The sequence below is a fragment of the Myotis daubentonii genome, chromosome 19, assembly GCF_963259705.1.
Source record: "Myotis daubentonii chromosome 19, mMyoDau2.1, whole genome shotgun sequence".
NCBI lineage: Eukaryota > Metazoa > Chordata > Mammalia > Chiroptera > Vespertilionidae > Myotis > Myotis daubentonii.
Window position 1 is genome coordinate 13,445,104 of NC_081858.1, and position 22,857 is coordinate 13,467,960.

General features: G+C 42.4%; 1 protein-coding gene across 1 annotated transcript in view; it reads left to right on the forward strand.

The window, feature by feature from the left end:
- Window positions 1-9,898: 9,898 nt before the first annotated feature.
- MAPK1 (mitogen-activated protein kinase 1) overlaps window positions 9,899-22,857 on the forward strand; it is a 79,795-nt gene continuing 66,836 nt past the window's right edge. The window contains exon 1 of the mRNA XM_059677183.1: window positions 9,899-10,240. Coding sequence (XP_059533166.1) covers window positions 10,125-10,240 — 116 coding nt within the window. The 5' untranslated portion in view covers window positions 9,899-10,124. The remainder of the gene's footprint in view (window positions 10,241-22,857) is intronic.

The window sequence follows — 22,857 nt, forward strand, 5'->3', positions numbered from 1 at the left end:
CCTTAGGCCACTGCCTTAGTCATCCTGGCTTCTCCTCCTCCTCTTTTACCTCCTTCCTCTTCTCCTCTTCCCTGCCCCTACCTCCTTCCTTAAATTATAAAAGCAATACGACAACATGACAAAACTGGGAAAAGAGAGAAAATGAAGATTTGGTCTTGAGTATGGAACAAAATAACAAAATAAAGCAAGGTAAGTGTTTAGCAATATCGTTTAAAAATAAAACTTCTTGAAATGAAAGGCACCTTTTGCCCAGAGCAACTAAAACAATGTATAGTCGGTGGAGAGGAGACAGAGTAAATATAAGAGCTATGCATTTTAGAGTCAGAACTGTATGGATGTGTTTCATTGGCTGCAATTTGGTACAGTGAATGTCTGTGGCATCATGTTTGAGAACCGAAGCCTCACTTCGCGAAGCTGGTTCTCGGTGGCCTCTCCTGGCCTTGAGGCTCGGCCACGCTGACAGGCGCAGGCTGCCCACTCCTGCCTCCTGCCATCCATTTCTGATCCCCACAGTATAGCACACCTGGGCTGGGTCTTCCATTTTTAAAATATGAAGTATTTGACATAAATACATTGAGCATCAATGTCAGAGACCAGATACGAAGCATAAGAATTACAGACCCACCAGCCAACTCAAAACATCGTCTTGCCAATAGCGTTCGCCTTTGAGAGCCCGTCATCTGCATCATCTTGAGAGATGACGTCTCTATAGATTTACCACATACGTATATCTCCCTATACATTTTGCTTGTCTTTTTTAAAATTTTACTTTGTATTGGTTTCAGGTGTATGCATAGTGGTTAGACATTCATATATCTTGGTATTCCCAGGATCCGGACTGACGCCACACATAGTTATTGCAATATTATTGACTATATTCTCTGTGTTTTACCTAATCCCCGTGACTGTTCTGTAACTACCAATCTGTACTGCTTAATCCCTTCACTCCTTCACCCAGTCCTCCAAACCCTCCTCCCCTCTGGCAACCACCAGTTTGCTCTCTGTGAGTCTATTGCAATTTTGTTCTTTTCGTTGTTTACATTCCACAATATAAGTGAGATCATATGGTATTTTTCTTTCTCTGACTGACTTATTTCACTTCGCATAATACCCTCTAGGACTAGGTCCATCATGCTGTTACAGATGGTAAGGTTTCATTCTTTTTGATGGCCAAGTAATATTCCATTTATATATGTACCACCACTTTTTTTTATCCACTCGTCTACTGATAGGCACTGGGTTGCTTCTGTATCTTGGCTATTGTAAATAATGCTCATTCTGCTTATCTTTTTATGAAAAGTAGGAAAATAATGAAAATAAAAAACATGAAAAGACTTAAAAAAAATTTTGCTGTATGTGTGCTATGTCATGTTTTTCATTACTCAGTGTTCTGTTTCTCAGATTCATCTGTGCTGAGTGGGTCTCTGGCTTTTTGCAGAAACAGAGCTGCTATGAACATTTCCAACAGGTCTCCCAACACCCATAATACAAGACTTTCTTGGGCATACCAAGGAGTGAAACTGCTGGGACAGACTGGCCATGGAATGTACAAGGCCAAGTGCAAATCAAAACACGGGCCCCTTGCCCGGCCACCGGGGCTCAGTGGTTGAGCATCGACCTATGAAACCAGGAGGTCACGGTTCAATTCCCAGTCAGGGCACATGCCCGGGTTGCAGGCTCAACCTCTAGTAGGGGGCGTGCAGGAGGCAGCCGATCAATGATTCTTTCACCATTGATGTTTCCACCCTCTCTCCCTCTCCCTTCCTCTCTCTGCAATCAATAAAAACATATTTTTTTAAAAAATATATTAGACCTAAATCTCCCATGCAGAAAAATTCCCAATAATTTCTGTAGAAATACTCTCAAGGAGGTGAAGCATAACTCCCCACTCCTTAAGAATGAGTATTGCAAAAAAATAAATAAATAAATAAAACCCGAAACCGGTTTGGCTCAGTGGATAGAGCGTCGGCTTGCGGACTGAAAGGTCCCAGGTTCGATTCCGGTCAAGGGCATGTACCTGGGTTGTGGGCATATCCCCAGTAGGGGATGTGCAGGAGGCAGCTGATCGATGTTTCTCTCTCATCGATGTTTCTGGCTCTCTATCTCTCTCCCTTCCTCTCTGTAAAAAATCAATAAAATATATTTTAAAAAAAGAAAAGAAAAAAAGAATGAGTATTGCATAGTGACTTCCTCCCAACGAGTACAGTATGGAAAGGGGGGGAAAAGAGTAACCCTACAGGGGAGAAATCTGACAGACACTACCTCAGCCAGATGATCAAGATCAACATCAACAGTGATGTCACATTAATAGTAAGTAGCCTTGTCCTAGCCAGTTTGGCTCAGTGGATAGAGCATCGGCCTGCGGTCTGAAGGGGCCTGGGTTCAATACCAGTCAAGGGCACATGCCCGGGTTGTGGGCTCAATCCCCAGTAGGGGGCGTGCAGGAGGCAGCCTATCAATGATTTTCATCGAAGTTTCTATCTTTCTCCCTTCCTCTCTGAAATCAATAAAAATATTTTTTTAAAAAATAGTAGCCTTGACATATTGTGATAAAAATAGTACTTTAACTCTATGGTCTTCCTCCCCCAAATCCACATACCCAGATGTATTATGAGAAAATCAAATGAGGGACATTCTACAAAATATTTGTCCAGTATCCCCCAAAACTGTCAAGGTCACCAAAAACAGAACGTCTGAGAAACTGGCAAAACTAAGAGGAGCCTAGGGATGACTAAATGTAATGTGGAATCCTGGAACAGAAAAAGGACCCGAGGTGAAAACTAAGGAAATCTGGCCCTGGCCAGGGAGCTCAGATGGCATATTGTCCTGAAATGCCAGCCCTGGTCCGGGCAAATACAAGAAGCAACCAATGGATGCATAAGTAAGTGGAGCAATGGATTGATCTCTCTCTCTCCCCGCCTCCCCTCTCTTCAATAAATATGAATTAAAAAATACTAAGGAAATTTGATTAAAATATGAACTTTAGTTAATTATAATGTATCAATACTGGTTAATTAAAAATACAAATGTGCCCTAACTGGTTTGGCTCAGTGGATAGAGCGTCGGCCTGCGGACTGAAAGGTCCCAGGTTCGATTCCGGTCAAGGGCATGTACCTTGGTTGCGGGCACATCCCCAGTAGGAGGTGTGCAGGAAGCAGCTGATCAATGTTTCTTTCTCATCAATGTTTCTAACACTCTATCCCTCTCTCTTCCTCTCTGTAAAAAATCAATAAAATATATTTTTTAAAAAATTAAAAAACACAAATGTACTATACTAATGTAAGATATTAATAATAGGGGAAACCTAATGTGGGGTATTTCGGACTCTGTACTATCTTTGCAATTTTTCTGTAAATCTAAAAAATATTTCTGCAGCCCTAGCTAGTTTGGCTAGGTGAATAGAGCTTCAGCCTGTGGACTAAAGGGCCCCAGGTTTGATTCCAATCAAGGACACATGCTTGGGTTGTAGGCTCGATCCCCTGTAGGGGGCGTGCAGGAGGCAGCCAATCCGATCCATGGTCCTCTCTCATCACTGATGTTCCTATCACTCTCTCCCTCTCTCTATCTGAAATCAATAAAAATATATTTAAAATAAATAAAAAATATTTATGCAGTTCAGTGAGCAGGATTTGGGCATGAATTAGATTTTGGGGTCAGTAAAGAATGAGGTTGAGGAATATGTTTACTTTTTGGCTTGGGGAGCAGGGAAGATGGAGGGGCTCCTGGGTAAGATAAACAGTGGTCAGCTGCGGAGTTCAGTGGAGATTTGTAATGAAGCGTTGTGCACTTGAGTTTGGAGCTAATGCATGAGGCTTGGTTTGGCAAGGACAGGATTTAGGGTGAGGCAACTGAGGAGCCTAGAATGCAATATCTAAGGAGGCGCTTGCTCTCGGATGTTAATGCTGTGCTTACATAACCCTGAGGGTGAATGTTTCCTTAGATGTTGCACCCTAGGCGCCTCCCTTACTTGCCTTATCATAGTCCTGGCCCTGTTTGAAAACTTCTAACTGGCAAGTAGAAGACACGGAAATTCAAGGAATGGACAGATAAAAGGAATCTAGAAAAGGAGATGAAAAACAGCTGGTGCCAGCAACCAGCCCAGCCTTCAGCCGAATACTAAAGAAACTGCCTTCGAAGCTTTCTTGATTTTCTAGGGTGTTACTGCATTCATATTTCCTCCCTGTCTAAAGCATTAGTTAGAGTGTTTGTTAATTTCCCAGTGGCTGGGGATTTTAAAATTTAAGTTTGTGTGATTATTTGCTAAATTGAGCTGTGATTAGAGGATTTGACTTGAGTAATACTTGCTTATTTTGTTAAAACTTGTGGTTCAGTATGGGAGACTGTTTGTATTTTGTATAGGTGTAAAACTCAGCATGTATTTTTGTCTTATTAATCCTGTTGTTTAACTTATATTTTTGCTTACTTTATATATCACAGTCTGATAGTGGTAAAATATTTTACTATAACTGTGTTTTTATTAGTTTTATTTTATTTCTAGAGATTTTTGTTTTCTGTTGTTATGTCATTTGATGCATTTGATTTCACAATGCCTTTTTATTATATGTGTTTTGGGCTCACCCCCTTTTTTTTTTTTTTTAACAACAGTACATCTTCAGAGTTTGCCCATTGGTCTGATCTGAGATTTTCATATTTTCATATAGGAATTTTAGTTATTTACACTTATTTGTTACACCTAGTCTAACTTCCCACCATCTAATTTTCTGGTGTTTTGATACCGTTTTAATGATTCTTTGTCATTTCCTTTTTTCCTCTTCTTTTTTCTTTGTTAATCCTCACCCAACGTTATTTTTTTTCCCATTGATTTTCAGAGAGAGTGGAAAGGAGGGGGAGAGACAGAAAGAGAGAGACATCAATGTGAGAGAGACACATTGATTGGTTGCCGCTCACGTGTGCCCCAGTTGGGGCCAGGGATCGACCTGCAACCGAGGTACTTGCCCCTGACCGGAATCACACCTGCAACCCTTCAGTCCAAGGTCTGACACTCTAACCACTGAGCAACTGGCCAGGGCACCATTTCTTTTCCACTTATAATGTGAGGAAAGTGACCAGTACATATCTTGATTTGCTATATGAATTACATTTCCCCTTTTATCTTCTGTCATAATTTATAAGGTAGACATAAAACTATGCCACAAAAAAAGCTTTTTACACCGAAAAAAAAACATATAAAATTGTACTTTTAAAATAAATTTTATCTTTATTTTATGTAAAACAAGACCTAGTGTGCCTTGCTTTTCCTACCACCTGTCTCCCTCTCTGGTTTTCATTGCATTAATCTGAGGTTAAAAACCCTGCTATTTAAAAAAAATCCTCTTTTTTTTCTTTTGTGTTTTGTTTGTTACCATAGCAACAATTATTTCAACCTATCAGCATCAAACAGTGTATACCGAGTGGTGTTTTTATTCAATTATCTCTCTATCTTTAGCTCGTTTCACGGCTTATAGCCAGTTCTTTTCTCTCATTTCATCATTCATGAGGTTCTGATTCATGTCTTGGTGATTTATTGTACAATTCTGAACAGTTTTTTGCAGAAAAGGGAGTTAATTGGTCAGAAACCTAAGTCAAGGTGACTTCGGTAAAAAAAGAGAATTTATTCAGCTGAGCCTGTAAAGTCCAGGCTCAGCTTAATATAGTACCAAACTATGTCATCAGAAAATGGACTCTGCTTTTCCTGTATCACCGTCATTCTAAGAGAGCATTTCTCACAACATGGCATATTTGGCCCCAGACTCATACTCACTGCCTTAGCACCCCAGCAGAAAGAGAACACTCCCTCCCCCAATTGTTTCTTTCAAAGTCTGGGCTGAGTCTCATTGTCCTGGAACAGGTCACATGCCCATCCTTTGAAGGAATGTCTCTGACTCTGATTGGGGAGCCCTGATCATATGCTTATTCTTGAGAGTGCAGAAGAAACCATTCACCAATGGAAAATTGGGTTGTGCTACCAGGGAGAGCAAGAATCGGTGCTGTGCAGGTAAAAATCACAGATGTCCATTGTTTTCCAAGTTTCTACAGATCTGTGGATTGTCACCACCCTAGCAAGACAATAAGGAAGCCATTCAGGTGGCCAGCTAGTCATCCAAGTAGGGTCTTATGCTTTGATGGTGCTTGGTTTCAGTGGTTTGGTTTCAGTGGTCCAGAGCCTAGCTCTCACCTTCGTGCTTCCAGAAATTTGTTGTTGTCACTGTGGCTAGATAATTTTTCCCTCTGGACTGGAACCCTGCTAACCTGACTCAGCAGAGACTGATATATAACTAAAACCCATCTTCGAATGAACTGTAATTGCCACAGGACCTGAAGAAGGTTGTCTTCTGGTAAGTGTACTTTCTCTGTCAGGAAACCACAAGCGAAGCCCATCTCTAAGTGTAAGGTTGCTGACTGCCCATGGAACCCGGCAAGAGAAGCTCTCTGGAGACAATCAGCTGTCAGGTGCATCATGCCGCGGTAGTGTGGTAGCTCTAAAATGTCCACAAATACTGGCATGCGCTACGACTGAAAGACAAGAGGAAACTGAGGGTAGGTTAGTCTGGCTGGACCATGGAAGGGCAGAGTAAAAGGAATTGGAGTGGAGGGATGGCCAGTCATGGCCTCACTCTGAGAGCATTGGGAGCCACTGGCTTGCTTTAAGAAGGGGAATGACGTGGTAAATTTTATTATGGGGAGATTGGGTATAAATAAAGAGAAGCCATTGGAGATGGGCAACATGAAGATAGAACAGTTAAGGCTACTGTGACAGTCTAGGTAAAAAGTTGATGCAGCAGACTTTAAGCAACAGAATGGCAGTGGAAATGAAGTGAATAAACTCAAAATGGTGCTTTCGAAGTTTACTAAGGACCATTTAGATCTTGTTACAATGCAGATCTTGATTCGGTAGGTCTGAGGTGGGGCCTGAGGTGCTGTATTCCTAACAAACTCCCACATGCTGCTGCTGCTGCTAGTCTGGGGACCATGTTTTCAATAGCAACGATTTCGGAAAGTAAAGAAATAGAATTTACAAGAGTTTGTGATGGGTTGGGCAGGGAAGGGGTTGGAGGGAGGTAAAATAAGTTGTTGAGGATCATACCCAAACTTCCATTTTGAGTATCTGAGTGAAGGTGATGCTATCCACAGATACAAGATGAAGAACAGGTTTGGGTGGGGTAGATAACAACAACAGATAACATGTATTGGGTACTTACTGTGCGCCAGGCTCTTTACATAAGTTCTCTTATTTTTCTGTACAACAAACTTACGATTTGAAGAGGAGGAAACTGAGGAACAAGGTCATACAGGAGCAGTCAAGATTCAAACCTTCTGGCAGTGTGACTGCAGAATATGTGCAGTCTGGAAATGTCAAGCTGGGCACAAACAGAAGGCAATGGATTGATGTTTCTCACGTCGATGTTTCTCTCTCCTCTCTCTCTCTCTCCATCTCTCTAAGCATGCTCTCAGATGAGGGAGAAATGAAGGCACTGGAGGGAATGAAGCCATCTATGGATTACAGCTTGACCCCTCAGAGTTCTGTCTATCTTGTTCCATATTCCTTTGGGCATTTAATTATTACAGAGGAGGAATCTGGAAAAAAAAATTTAGCTTTTTTTGTAAATAATTTTTTTCTGATTGGATATTGTTAGTTCTTTATCCCTGAACTTTAAGAATTTTCCCCGCTTACGTCTTGAAGTTGGTTTGTGCTTATTAATGTTTCTGGATCCCAATTAACTCACTCCATTTTCCACCTCCACCTCAGATATTTTTAGACCTATTATTATAGTTTTCTTTTATTATAATTTTAATTATCGCCTCTAATTGATTTGTTGTCTCCTTTTGGGAGATGCCTATAGTTTAAATCTCCATGATGTTCTATCCATTTTCTTCTCTCTTAAAGAATTCCATCACTTAATTGTTTATCTTCCATATTACTGATTTGCTCTTCCACATTGTCAAATCTGTTTTTTACTGCTTCGACCAATGAATTTTACTTTGATTACTGTGGTGTTAATTTCACAGTACTCTCCATTTATCTTGGCCTGTTTTTAAAAGGTGCAATGTCCTCTTATAGCCAAGAATAAGAATTAGGTGTTTTCTAAAACTGGATTCTGCTTCATGGACTAAATATATTTCCAAGGAGTAATTTTTGGCTGTAGCACTTCTTTTCTCATGTGCCACATATGTTTTTCCTACAGGGCTCTTTAATAGATTAACTAGTTGAGATTAACTAGTTGATCTTTTTGGTTGTCTGCAAATCCAGAGTTGACTGCTTTCAAGATCACAGCGCTGGACAATCAGGATGCAGGGTTTTCCACTCTTACTCCCCTTTAAACATGGCCTGTGAAATGGTTCAGAAGCAATGGCTGAATCATTTCTCTTGTCTTAGCTATTCTTGGCATTCACCTGCTTCAGGATTCCAGTTTTTCTTTTTCAACCTTTGTTGTTTGCGACTATTTTTAGCCTCAGTGTGTGTATGTCACATATTCTCTAGATCTTGATGCTTTTATTTAGCATTTCCATTTTGGTGTTACATATCAGTATGTCCTCTAAGTTTCTATCCCTTTATATCCATCTAGGTCTCAGTCTCTGAATTTTTCTTTTTTTTGTTAATCCTCACCCGAGGATATTTTTCCATTGATTTGTAGGGAGAGTGGAAGAGAGAGGGAAAGACAGGGAGAAACATTGATGTGAGAGAAACACATCAATTGGTTGCCTCCTGCATGCCCCCTGACCGGGGCCTGGGCCGGGGGAAGCCAAGTACATGCCCTTCACCAGAATCAAACCCGGACGCTTTGATCCACAGGCATAAGTCTCTTAATCTTAATGTCTTTCTCTAATGTCTGAACCTACTTCAGTAGGTCTTCAAATATGGTGGATTGGTTATAGGGATTGATGAGATGCTGTAGGAACATAAGTCTTGTTTCTATCAACTTAGCCTGTGGTAAAATTGGTTTCCTTATACCTTCTGTCACTTGAGGGCTCAGAATCTTTCTACATTGTTAAGTGAAGACTTATTACTGTACTCTCTAATCCTTTATAGATCACAGTACTTATCACAACTTGAGCATTATCTATACTAATAAAAGGGTAATATGCTAATTAGACCAGATCAGCATATCTTTGTCCGACAGTGGCGGAGGCCAAGGCAGAGGCAGTTCAGGGCAATCAGGTCAACAGGGGAGCAGTTAGGGGCGATCAGGCAGGCAGAGGAGCCGTTAGGAACCAGCTGTCCCAGACTGCGAGAGGGATGTTCCAGATTGGACAGGGGCAGGGCGGGCTGAGGGACCGCTTCCCTGCATGAATTTCACGCACTGGGCCTCTAGTATATATTGATTTGTCCATCTCCTCCAGTTTCTGTCACGGAAGATGTCCAGGAACTTGGTAGGTGCTCAACACGCACTTGTTGAAGGAAACTCTGGTCGGATTAGAGGATCCTCCCACCTTTTGTGTTTCACACTTTCTCAGTATGCAAATACCTGTCTCGGTCTCGGTCATGCCTTTTCGGTTTCTGCCCTGGTCTCGATGTTTCTAAGTTGGTGTGGCGACCACGGACTCTCATAGGCCTGGCCCAGGCCCGAAGCCCGTGTGCGGCGCGTCGTTGTCCCTCCCACGCAGACCGGGGTCACTCTATGGCTGAGTCAGGACCACACTCCACGGCTTTCCCTGTCCCTGGCCCTCTGTCAGGATCAGTCCTATGGGTTCTTCCCCGACGCCCTGGAGACCTCCTACGTCTCAAGAGCCACCCCCGGGCTAGCGCACGTGACCGCGTAGGGCGGTGCCGCCGCCGAGTTCCGCCCCGAGTTCGCTACTTCCGCCGGACCGCATAACCCCGCCCCCAGGCCTCGGAGAGCCAATCCACGCGCACGCTTCTTGGCCCCGCCCCTGCGCCCTCCTCAGCGTACGCCCCGCCCGCCGGCCCGCCCGTCAGTCAGTCAGTCAGTCGGACAGGCAGTCGGTCCTGGTTGCTCTGGGCTCTCACGCTTTCCTGAGCGGCGCCCTCCTTGCTCCTTCCCGCTCAACGGCGGCGGCTGCACCGGCGGCGGCGCGGTCCCTACGGGAGGTGCGGCGTGGGCCGAGACACGGCCACAGAGCGTCAAGCCCAGCGCGGCGGAGGCGGCGGCGGCCCGGCAACCAACATGGCGGCGGCGGCGGCGGGCGCGGGCCCGGAGATGGTCCGCGGGCAGGTGTTCGACGTGGGGCCGCGCTACACCAACCTCTCGTACATTGGCGAGGGCGCCTACGGCATGGTGTGGTGAGTGTCCACGTCCGCCCGCAGGCCTGGCCGCGCCTGCCCGCCCACCTCTCGGGGCCGCAGCGGACGCAGCCGCGGCCTCGTCCGCGCCTCGGGCCTTCCGCGCCCCCGACCCCGAGCTTCGCCGCGGTCCGCGCACCGGGGCATGCCCTGGGCCCATCGAGGTTCGGGGTGTTGGTCGCGGCACTTGGCGGGCCGGCCCGCGCGGCGGAGAGGGGTGGCGCGCGGGGGGGGGGGCGGGGCGGAGGCCAGGACCCGGGCGACCCAGCACCCCCAGGAGGGGAACGGAACCCCACCCCCAATTTGCGAGTGAGGTGGTCTTTTTGACGTCCGGGTAGAAAGCCAGGAATTCCTCCAGATGCTTGTCGGGGCGGCGGGGGCCTTGGTCCTGAAAGCGGTTCGCCCCGGTTTGTGTGCAGAAACGATCCTCTCTTTTCCTCCCCTCGCCTGTGTCTTCCGCGGACGGCTTTCATTAAATACCTTCCGTGGTGCTGAGTGCTCTCCTGCGCAGGCTTGCTAAAAGGCATTAGTTGTGGAATATTTCAATCCTGAAGTTCTTAAATGGATTTTCATATCGTACTGTCGACGTTTCAGGAAGGATTCAGTCAGCATCGCGCTCTCCATTTATTAAAAAAGTCGTTTGGAGCTGGTCCTAATTTGCCTTTCTTCTTTTTTTCTTGACCCCGAGTGAACTCTCTTACCAGCAAAAAGGCATCCAGACGTCATAGCACAATTACCGTGGACTTTTACTGTTAGTGTTTTAATGGCCAATGTATAGCTATGCAGCCTTAATGGAGTTCTTGCAGACGCATGCGGGCTGCCTCATCTTAACCCAGATTCCTCAGGAAGGTTTGGCGGCAGCCTTGTTTTTATTAGCACCAACTCTCTGTGGTGTCTTATGCTGATGAAGACTTGTGGAAGCCTAGGCTCCTTTACGTCTAACTCCTGTGACTGTGTCTTTTGTGTTGAACGAAGGAACAAACTAATATTGACTGAGCACTTCGTGCCAAGTACTGTGCTTAGGTACATTATTCCCTCATTTTATCTGAACTTCCACCTCGAGGGAGGGGAAGGTGGTGATACCATCTCTTTCAGGTGAGAAGGTATTTCAATGTGAAGCCAATTCCGAAGGTCACAACTAAGGAGTCAGACATGAGATTGTAGACTAAGATCCTGTTTCAAATGCTGCAGTTCTTTCCATGACACCCTGCCATCACCCTTAAATAGTGTTACTAATAATTTTACAATTTTAGCATATTTTGCTGCTGTAAAGCAAACGTATTTCAGGAACATTCAAATTTGAGTGATCGTAATTTTAGAAATGTCATAGAGGACCTATTTTGCCAAGTATGTTAGCTAGATAGAAAGACAAGTTTAAATTCTATTTTTAAAAAACCCACTTTAATTCAACATTGAGTATTCTCATCCTCGTCGGGAGCAGAATGGTTCACAATGGTTCACAGTAGTCAACTATGGAAATTAACATGAACTCAGAGGCTTAGGAGCCAAAAGAGAAATTAAATTAGGTCAGGCCTAAAAGAAATAAGGCACTAGAACAGTGGTTCTCAACCTTGGCTGCACATTAGAATCACCTGGGAATCTTTTTAAAATCCTGGTTTCTGGGCCTCATCCTCCAGAAATTCTGTTTCTTTGTTACTAATGTTGTGGCCCCACCCCAAAACAAGGAAACAGAATTTCTGGAGGATGAGGCCCAGAAACCAGGATTTTAAAAAGATTCCCAGGTGATTCTAATGTGCAGCCAAGGTTGAGAACCACTGCACTAGAAAGTAATGAAGAGAAAGTACTGCCTGCAGCACCACTTCTCTGTCATATCTGATGGCTGTTGTACCTGCTGGTAAGTATGCCAGTAAATGTTTCATTATGAGAGGCTCAGATTTGCTCATCAAGCCTTTCATCCCCTTTAAAAGAAATTAGCATCTAAAATAGGTACTGAAATTATCTTTAGGTTTAAGACAGTTTTTTTTGTTATTGTTGTTTATCCTTACCTGAGGATATTTTTTCCATTGATTTTTAGAGAGAGTGGAAGGGTGAGGGGAGAGAGAAAAATCGATGTGTGAGAGACAACCACCGATTGCCTCCCAAACACGCGTGGACTAGGCCAGCGTTCAAACCTGCAACCATCGTATGTGCCCTTGACTGGAAATTGAACTGGTGACCCACCGGTGCATGGGCTGACACACTAACCACTAACCTCCATGCGCCAGGGCTAGGTTTAGGATATTTTGATTGAAAGTTTTTTTCTTTTTCCTATTTGATAGGATTTTTACTAGTCTGAAAATAATTTAGATCTGGTAACTTTCTATCACTGCTGTAGACTTATTTGACCTAAGTATTAGGTGAAATGCCAAATCCTCTTACTTTAATTTTTCTTTCTTAAATAAAATACAGATATAATTGGAATTAAAACTCTGGATCTATATTTTAGCTTTTTATCTTCAGGTTGATGATAGACCCTAGCAAGACTTTAATTATGTTGCATATTATTAGCATTTAATAAATGTTGATTAGCAATGATGGTTGTGTGGAAGGCTTCTTACTTGAAATGTTAATATTTGAATAGTAATATTTTTAAAAACATCATGCTTCCAGAAGGCTTTGAGGATTTTCAAGCTTTTTGTGTTTTGTTTTGCTTTTTTCATTTCCTGAATCAGTTCATTAGGAATTTGCCTTTTCTGTGCAGAGCTCTTTGCTAATCATTGTGTGGAGGATATAAAGATGAAGAGTGGAGTTTGAATTGGGCCTTGAAGAGTGGGTGTGATTTTGGTAGATAGTAGGCATAAGTGACAGTGTAAACAGTGGAATCTGATCCTGGATTAGATGCCACATTGTAGAGGACTGTAAAGGCAAAACTGAATTTGTATATTTGTGCAGTGAAGAAGCATCAGTGTTTTTGTAAAGAAGCAGTCATGTGATCAATTTAAAATTTTAGGGGAAGGTAGGTCAACACAGGTGGAAATAAGAAAAAAAAACTGAGGTGGGGGAATCTATTAGGGCTATTGTAACTCTAGTGGCAGTGGAAGATAGCAGATGGAGGTGAGAGACTTTATAAGACCTTATAAAGATAGAATTAGTATCGGGCTCTTGTCAGAAGAGTGATAGAAAGACTTAATCATGGCAAGTGTGGGAAGAAGCAAATGATGAGATCTTAAAGGTAAGAGGCTGAGAGAGGTAGGATTTGGATTGGAGAGCGATTTCTGAGACAAGGCTTGGTGATTAACTAAGTATGGGCATAGCTGTAATTCCACTGCTTCTAGCATGGAACCCTTGGAGGATGGTGGTGCCATTATTTAAGGAGAAATGCCAGAGGTAGAGCAGGTTTGTTAGGGAGAAATAGTGAGGTCTGGTTCAGATTAAGTTTGTGGTGCCTGTTGGCCATTTAGGCTATATCTAGGGGCATCTTGAAATTTATAACAGGGAAGGTAGAACCTGGAGGTGAAAACTTGTGAAAGTTTTAGTATTGCGTGGATGGGCACAGATTCTTATTTAAGGTCATTGGTTAGGTAAAATTGCAAATAGATGTTGGGTATGTTCATCTGTTTAGTGAGCAATCCATAGCATTCAATAGATTTCCAAAGGGACCATTATCCCAGAAAGATTAAGAGCCACTGAGGTAGAATAGAAAGATTAAAGAGGTAATTCTGGTGAGATGCATAAGAGTCATGAAAAATAGAAAGGGTATGAGAGGAGAAATTGAAGCTGTATGTTTGATCATCTAATTAAGAAATCTACTTTGGCCCTGACCTGTTTGGCTCAGTGGATAGAGCGTCCGCCTGCGGACTGAAGGGTCCCAGGTTCGAGTCCGGTCAAGGGCATGTACCTTAGTTGTGGGCACATCCCCGGTGCGGGGTGTGCAGGAGGCAGCTGATTGATGTTCCTCTCTCATCCATGTTTCTAACGCTCTATCCTTCTCCCTTCCTCTCTGTAAAAAAATCAATAAAATAAAATAAAAAAGAAAGAAATCTACTTTGAATAAGTTACATTTGAAACACTTTCTGAATATGACCGAAAGATTATAGGGTTATCTCCATAGAGATACTAATTGAAGCCTTGGGAGTGGACAAGATGAGGAAAAATGTAAAAACTTAGCTAAAGGAATGAATGCCTGACTTTAGGTGTCAATTGAGGGCAAGTTACAGAAGAGGACAGAGAAAGTGTGATCTGAGAGACCAGAGAACCCTGAGTGGGCATTATCAGAGGAGCCAAGGGAGATAGTGGTCATTAAGGGATTAGTATTGGGTCAGAATAGGAATAGGATTTGTTGACTTTCAACTCTCCCTTCCCCCGGAAACAGATGGTTCCAACCAAAATTTCATTGTGATCACATTCCCACTGGTACAGTATCCTGATCTATTAAGCTTTTTGTGATTATGACAAACTAGTAGACCTACCATGTAGTCACCACTTTTTTTTTAACATACTATTAATTAATCCTCATATCCACACTGCAAAGATGGTTACTTTGTAAGTGAGGAAATGAGACAAAGATTAGTTAACTTGCCCAAGGACACACAATTAGGAAGAAATAGAGCATCCCAATCTGTCTGGTTCCTAAGGGACACTCAAACCAAAATCAGAGTTGAAAAATACATGCTTTCAGTAATAGAAAATAGCTGTTGTTTGCTTTTGCTTGTATCACGTTTTAGTCTTTCTAAAAACCTTTAATGCAAGGCCATTCACTCAGAAAATATTTATTGAGCACCTTTTTATGTGCCAGGATTTACGTGATCCCTGTCCTTAGAAGGCCTGCATGGCATGGGGCTGTCTTTGTATGGCTTCACATACTTCTGAGCTGGATATTAATGTATGACTAGGAGTTTGCTTTGAGAAGTGCATTCTAGGTGGAGGAAAATGTACGTGCAAAGGCACAGAAATTTGAAAACAGCACATCAGGTCAAGAAAACCACAAGTTGGGAGGGCAGGAGTATAGGGTGCCTTAGGCAGAAAGCTGGAGTTGAGACAGCTGGGATGGGCAGGGCCAAATCCTGAAGGACATTGTGTACTTGCGGAGTTTGGACTTGATTTTATAGGTGAGAGTCATTAAAGCATGGCTCTTTATCTCGTCAAATTTTGTGAATTGTGTTCCTCTTTGTCTCTCTGTCCATTGTGCTACTCTTTTCTTTCTGCTTATCTAAGAGTATTCTGGGTGTGTCTACCCCCCTTGTCCGGGAGTATTTTGAAACATGTGGGCATTGTGGACTTTTTGTTGTTGTTGTTACATTGATTGGGGGGTTGTTATTGGCCTTTGGTGGTGGAGGTAGGCATACTAAACAACTTGCAATGCATGGTACAGTCCCTCCGCTAGAGAATCGTCCTTTAAGGCTCATCTGTTCTGTAAACTTGCCTATATTACTCCCTGCTATACCACTCCCTTCCTCCCTCCCTGGAACTGGGTGTTTACATCACCTGTTTGAAAGGCAGGGCCAGCAGTAGTAGTAGTATCTATAAAAGCTCAAGACTTGGAAATAGATCTGGATTCAGATTCTTAGTTTTGCTTGTTAACTCTTAAATTTAAATATAAATAAAGTAGTCTCTTGTATGCTTTTTGGAGCTCAAAGATGTGAGGAGACCAACTTACATGAGCAACAGAAAATTCAGTGTTTCTAGCAGAGTTTTGAGTGCAAATAAAACTCAGAACAAAATTAAATTTGATATTTATAACATCCCTAATGTGCTCCTAGTGGTTAGCTATAACCGATACACCATTCCCATAAATTTAATTTGTAAATGTTCTCAGTTCTCAAGTATTTATAAAAATATTTTTATGAGAGTATCCAAGTTGGGTTTTCCCGGGAACCATATATAAAACTTATTCCTCACCTTACTTACATTAATGCACCTACTAAGTTAAAAAAACAACAACTGATTTGCCAATAAATATCCAGAGCTACTCTACCTTACATCAAGTCTACTTCACCCACCTACGTGCCTAAACCTGAGGTGCTGTTTATCCCTTTTTGCTTCTCTTTTCTCAGTTACTTCTTGGGGCTCCTACACATTAGAAAACCAACAGTCTTCCAAGGTCCCTCTCAGATTCTCAGTCTTAGGGGAGGCTCTGGATTCTAAACCTATGGCCTGTAGGAGCAAGGTTCACAGCCAGTGAATACATAGCAGAACTGAGATTTGTCTAGATCTCCAACCCTGTGATTTTTTTCTTTAAATTTAAATCTTTATTGTTTAAAGTATTACATATGTCTCCTTTTTTCCCCATTGACCTCTCCCCAGCCACTCCCACTGATTTGTGTGTTTTTTTTAACTACTGTAGGTTTTCCTCTGTTACTCCAAGCTACCTGGAAACATGCTCCTTGTATATAACCTGTGTTCCTTTATTGGCACTAAAGTATAAAATGATGGTTGTCATAGTTGACTTGAGCCTGTTGAGGAGGGTGAAGAGGGAGAAACTGGATACCTGGAAGGAATGAGGGCGATAGGGTCAAAGCAACTTAGTTTTTATCAGGAAGGTAGTGTTGATTTCTTCTCACTCCTCCTACTCATCTCTACTAGTTTCTTGATTTTTATTCATTTACTAATATTAAGTATTATCTGATTTAGGTGGTAGGATCAAAGTGAACAAAAGTGGTTTTTACACGGGTATTTACAGTCCAACAGGAAAGTAATAACATTTACTGAGGATTATGAGGTGCATAGTGCTACTGGAGGGTATAAAAGGTGGACTAAGTTTAATGAGAAGCCTGGGAGGATTTCCTGGTGTTAAGCTGGGACCTGGAGAATGACTAGGAGCTAGCTAAGTGAAAGGTAGAGTGCTGGAGTGTTTCAGGCACTACCTTGTAGATATGAGTTTATGATTGAGATCCAGGGTCTTTCTCATGCTACCAACAGGAAAGGAAGTACAGTTAAAGCTTCAGGTACGGTTGCAACTAGGAACTAGAAAATAGATGAAGGCATCTACCTCCCTTCTCCTTTACATTTACAAAATCTTGCACCCTGCATCCCTGCACCACTGTTTTTGTTTCTCTTTTCCTTTTTTACCACTTCCCTATGCACTTAGCATAAGAGAGCTGACCCACACTTCCCCAAGGTATGTGTTTTTAATTCTCTGATTTCTGGGGGGGCGGGGGGGGGGGGATCTGATCCAGCTCTGGTCCAGTCAGCTGAGGCTCAAGGTGGGGTCATTTGATAAGGTTGGATATCTCTAAAGTATGAGCGGTGGGGTTGGGGGTAGTCAAAAGATGTTTCCCATTGATTACTGGCTTGACAGGTGAAAGTTCTGGTGCTGTTTCCCCTGCTCTTCTCTAGGCTGGAATTGGTCCTTGCTGTTGGAGCCTAAGGAAGGGGAGGAGAGGAGAGGGAGTAATTGAGGCAGGAGAAGGGCTTTGGACTGCTCTTCTGTCTTCCTGTCTCTGGCAGTGTGGGGGTGGCATCTTTTATATATAATATATACATATCCTATATAATAAAAGGCTAATATGCAAATTGTCCCCTCGACTGGGAATTCAACCAGGGGGCAGGTCTGGCCAGCCAACCACCTGCAGGGCCCGCCTTGCCCCCGTCGCCCAATTGGGGCAGGCTGGCCTGACCCCACCTGTGCATGAATTTGTGCACCGGGCCTCTAGTATTATATATAAAACATGTGACATACATGTGAGTTATGCAACCTAACAGTAAACACCTAAGACCTCACCCCCACTGGGTGACTTCTTAATCAGATTGACTGAGGCCATCATTCTGAAACCTGGCCACAGTCCACACCCCAGCGTTTTATCTACTTTCTGGAGTGGGTGTGAGCGTGAGCTTTGACTATGTATATGGGACTTGAGCCTTGTTAATGTAGTAAGGGGACAACACACCTCAGGGTTGTGAGGATTAAGTGAGATATGTAGGTGAAGTGCTGGGTACACAATCTCTGGTTAATGCTCTAATTGTTGTTATTTCCTCAAAGTAAATGGGTTTGGCAAGACCCCATCCTCCCTTACCTCCCTTACCTCAGTTTCTCAGAATACTATCTTGGAGTGTAAAGGGGAAAGCGCAGAAATAAAAATATTAGACTTGGGGTCACACAGGTTGTGTGTTGAGTTCCAGTTATGTGATCTTGTGATCTCACTCTCTGTTTAACAGTTAGAGAATCTTCTGTGCCAGGCCCTGGGCCATGTTCCTGTCCTCCCTCAAGAATGTTGTAGTGTAGTGTTAGGGACAGGCTGATAAGGAAATAAATCACTGTGTAACATGGTAAAAACACTTATGAGATCATTCTGGACAGAGCAGCTAACTCCACCTGGGCTTTCTAGTTATAAATTAATTCAACAAATTGTGTATGTACTGGACACATTATAATTGTGCAGATAATCAGTGAACAAACCATCTCAGAGAGCTTACTGTCAGATGCTTGGCCAATGGGAGAGGCTTGAAGAGAGGGTTAGAAAGGCTTGATCAGGGCCCTGGCTTTAAGTTCCTTCTAATGTGTTTCCTTTTATTTCTCTTTATAGCACTTATCACAAACATGGGTCTTAAATATTTTTTTCAAAGTCTGTTGATATGTCATTTAATTTTAAATGTCCCTCCTTGTTTCTGCATTTGGAAAACTGAAAAAGGTGGCTTATGCACAAAACTCTTTTTCTTTTTTTCTCTTTAAATCCTAACTCGAGGACATTTTCATTGATTTTTAGAGGGCGGGGAGGGGAAAGAGAGAAATATCAATGTGTGACTAGGCCTGGAATCAAACCCGAAATCTCCTAGTAGATTTGTGCCCTGACCAGAAATGGATCCCTAGTAGATTTGTGCCCTGACCAGAAATGGATCCCAAGACCTTTTGGTATACAGGAAGAAGCTCCTACCAACTAAGCCATAGGCAAAGGGTGAACAAAAGTGTTTTTAAGTGGGTTATTTCTATATTTACTAAATGAACATAAAGCACTTCTGAGCAGTTTCTATAGTAAGCAGATGATATTTGTTTTCCTTTTTCTTATATATGTCTCCTAAAATGTTGAGAATTTCAAGCCATGTCATAATTGCCCCGACTCAAGATTCATATTTTATTGTAAGAAATAAAACTATGTTTTACAAATAAAAAGTTAGTGGGACAGCCTAACCAAGGAAATTAGTAGTTTCTTTCTCAGCCAGTCACGATCCTCTACACAAATTCAAACATCGTTGCTCTAATTTGCAATACTGTTTTTTTTTAAATATATTTTATTGATTTTTTAAAGAGAGGAAGGGAGAGAGATAGAGAGCTAGAAACATCGATGAGAGAGAAACATCGATCAGCTGCCTCCCGCACATCTCCCACTGGGGATGTGCCCGCAACCCAGGTACATGCCCTTGACCGGAATCGAACCTGGGACCCTTCAGTCCGCAAGCCGACGCTCTATCCACTGAGCCAAACCGGTTTCGGCTGCAATACTGTTTTAATAACTAGCATTGATGGGCTTGTGTTTCCTAGCTCAGGTACCCTCAGCCTTTTGCCCAAGTGTTAGAGGCATAAGTGATATATGAGTCTAATGCAGATTCTGAGAATTCCCTTTAAGGCCAAATGGAGAGAATATGAAGACAGCAGCTCCTACCAATTATCAGGGTCCCACATTTTGCAGATTGAACCATAATTTGGGTTAACAAGCTTTTTGTTGTTGTTGTTGTTAATTTTCCCCCATTGATTTTTAGAGAGTGAAAGGGAAGGACGGAGGGAGGGGAAAAGAGAGAGAAACATCTCTCATCGATATGAGAGAGAGAGAGATCGATTGGTTGCCTCCCATACACGCTCTGACTGGGCCGGGGATAAAACCTGCATTCCAGGTATATGCCCTTGTCTGGGAATTGAACCCTTGACCCTTTGGTGCTTGGGCTGATGCTCTAACCATTGAGCACACGGACCCGGACAACAAGCTATTTTCAAATGCTCATTCTCCTTACTGCGTTGAAGCCTCATTCACCCCTTTATACTATAGTAATTTTTCAAAAAATTAACCAAGTGGCAAGCTGTCTCTACTTTTCTACCTATTTTAAAATAGCTATATGGGCATGCCATAAAATTATTGTTTGTTTTGTTAATCTTCACCTGAGGATATTTTCTATTGATTTTTAGAGAGAGTGGAAGGGAGTGGGAAAGATAGAGAGTGATACATCGATGTGAGAGAGAGAAATCAATCAGTTGCCTTCCAACACGTGCCCGGACCAGGGCTGAGGGTTGAGCCTGCAACTAAGATTTGTGCCTTTGACTGGAATCGAACCCAGACCCCTTAGTCCACAGGCCGATGCTCTATTCACTGAGCCAAACTGGTCAGGGCAAATTTACAACATTGTGCAACCATCACCACAATTCCAGTTTTAGGACATTTCCATCATTCCAAAAAGTTTTCTCTTGTCATTTATAGTCAGTTTCCACCCCAGGGAACTCTGATCTGCTCTCTGATTTGCCTGCTCTAGAACTTTCATGTAAATGCAATCATGCAAGGTAATAGTTTTTTGTCTCTGGTGTTTTCTTCACTTAGAGTGTTTTGAGGTTCATCCATGTTGTTGCCAGGATCAGTAGCTTGTATCTTTTTGTCATCAAATAGTGATTCATTTGGATGGTGTTATCACATCATGGACATTTGAAATGTTTCCAGTTTTTGTCTGTTATAAATAGTGGTGCTGGGGACATTCATTTGTAAGTTGTTGTGTGGACATATGTTTTCATTTCTTTTGGGTACTTAGGAGTTGGGGTTGCTGGGTCAGAAATGATTTATGTGTGTTTGGCAGGGGAGGAGATGGTAAAGTGATTTTATTTTAAACTATAGTAAAACTAGATTAATTTATTGAACAAATAGAAATACCCTATGTACTGGCCACTGTTTTAGGCACTGAGAATAGAGAGGTGAATATAGTACCAGCCCTAGAGAAGCTTAATATTCAGTGAAGATAAACTACCACAGGTACTTAACATTTTGCTTGCTGATAAGTGCTATGAAGAAAATTAAAATGGGGTAAAGGTAGAGAGTGGAAAGGGGAGGGCTTTTTCCTGTAATTTTGTAACATTTTTAATGCTACACATTTAACATTTTTTAAACATATGGAAATATTACAAGGACAAGTGCAAATTTTTACCATGAATCTTTTGAGAGTAAATTGCTGATAAAAATGCCCCACCTCAACATAACACATTGGTGAAATGTTATTTCACCAAACAAGGACTGTCTCCTACATAATATTGCAGTTGTCATCATCAGGAAGTTAACACTGACACTTTCCTAATTCCTACTCTTTAGAACCTGTTCAATCATCACATGTTGCATTTAGTTGTCCTTTCTCTTTGGTCTCCTTCATGCTGGAGCAGTTCCTCAGATTTTCTTGTGCATTAAATGCCTTGACACTTGAAAATTGGTCTGTTTTAACTGTTTCAGAAACCAGCAAACTATTTTCAAAAGTAGCTGTACAATTTTACATTTCCATCATCAATGTATCGGGCATTCCAGTACTTCACATTCTTACCAACACTTGGTTTAGTCAATCTTTTTAATTATATCCCATCTAGTGAGTTTCACTTTGCATTTCCTTCATGATTAACGATGATGAGCATCTCTTTATGTGCTTGTTAACCAATTGTATATTTTGTTTGGTGATGTGTCTATTCATATCCTCTGTCCATTTAAAACTGATTCAATATTGATATATATAGTTTAGCATTCTCCAGGTTTTTCTTTAGAATAAGGATAGCCAAGAATTTGAAGCATAATTCGAATCTAATCATGAGACAGCACCAGGCAAACCTGAGTTTAGGGATATTCTACAAAAGAACTAGCCTGTGCTCTTCAAAAATGGTAAGGTCAGCCTGGCCAGTGTGGTCCCGTGGTTGAGCATCAACCTATGAACTAGGAGGTCACAGTTCGATTCCTGGTCAGGGCACATGCCTGGGTTCTGGGCTCCATCCCCAGTTGCGGGTGTGCAGGAGGCAGCCGATCAAATGATTCTCTCTCATCACTGATGTGTCAACGCTCCAACCAACTGAGCCACCCAGGTAGGTCTATAGTGAAAATTTTTTTTAATCAACAAAACAAGCCTTTTGCTGTAAAACTGTTGTTGAAAATACCAGTTTTTTAATTCTAGCCAATATTTTTTCAGTATTTAATTTAGTCTTGAACTTTCCTGTGCTTTGCTCCTGAATGTGAAAGAGGGAGAAAGAGAACCTTTCACTTCTCTCCCTACAGGCATATTCTCTCAGGAATGATTTGTTCTGCTTCCTTTACTCCTGAGCTTGCCTTCTGTACTCTGCAGCCAGACTGCAGACCCAGCACTTCACTCAGAACTGATGCTCTCATCATTTTTTTGTGTCTTTCTCAATTTTGGTCCTTCTGGACTGGTGGCTTTTTTCTGAAGAGGACCTCACAGCCTCCCCTATCACCCCCCCCCCCCAAAAAAAAAAAAAGAAAGAAAGAAAGAAATGATTTTGATCGTTCCGGAGATTTGATGTTATACACCATTTTCTTTTTAAACGTTTCATCCACTTTGCTGAAACACACCTGGTTTTCCAAGTCTTTGACGCTTTGTTCTTAGTTCTTGGGTTCTCAGGTTCAATGCAGTTTCTCTGGGTGACCTCATCTGAATTCCTACTTCCTGAAAACTTCTCTCCTAAACAAACAAACAAAAAGGCCAGCCCACCCAGGTGCTGA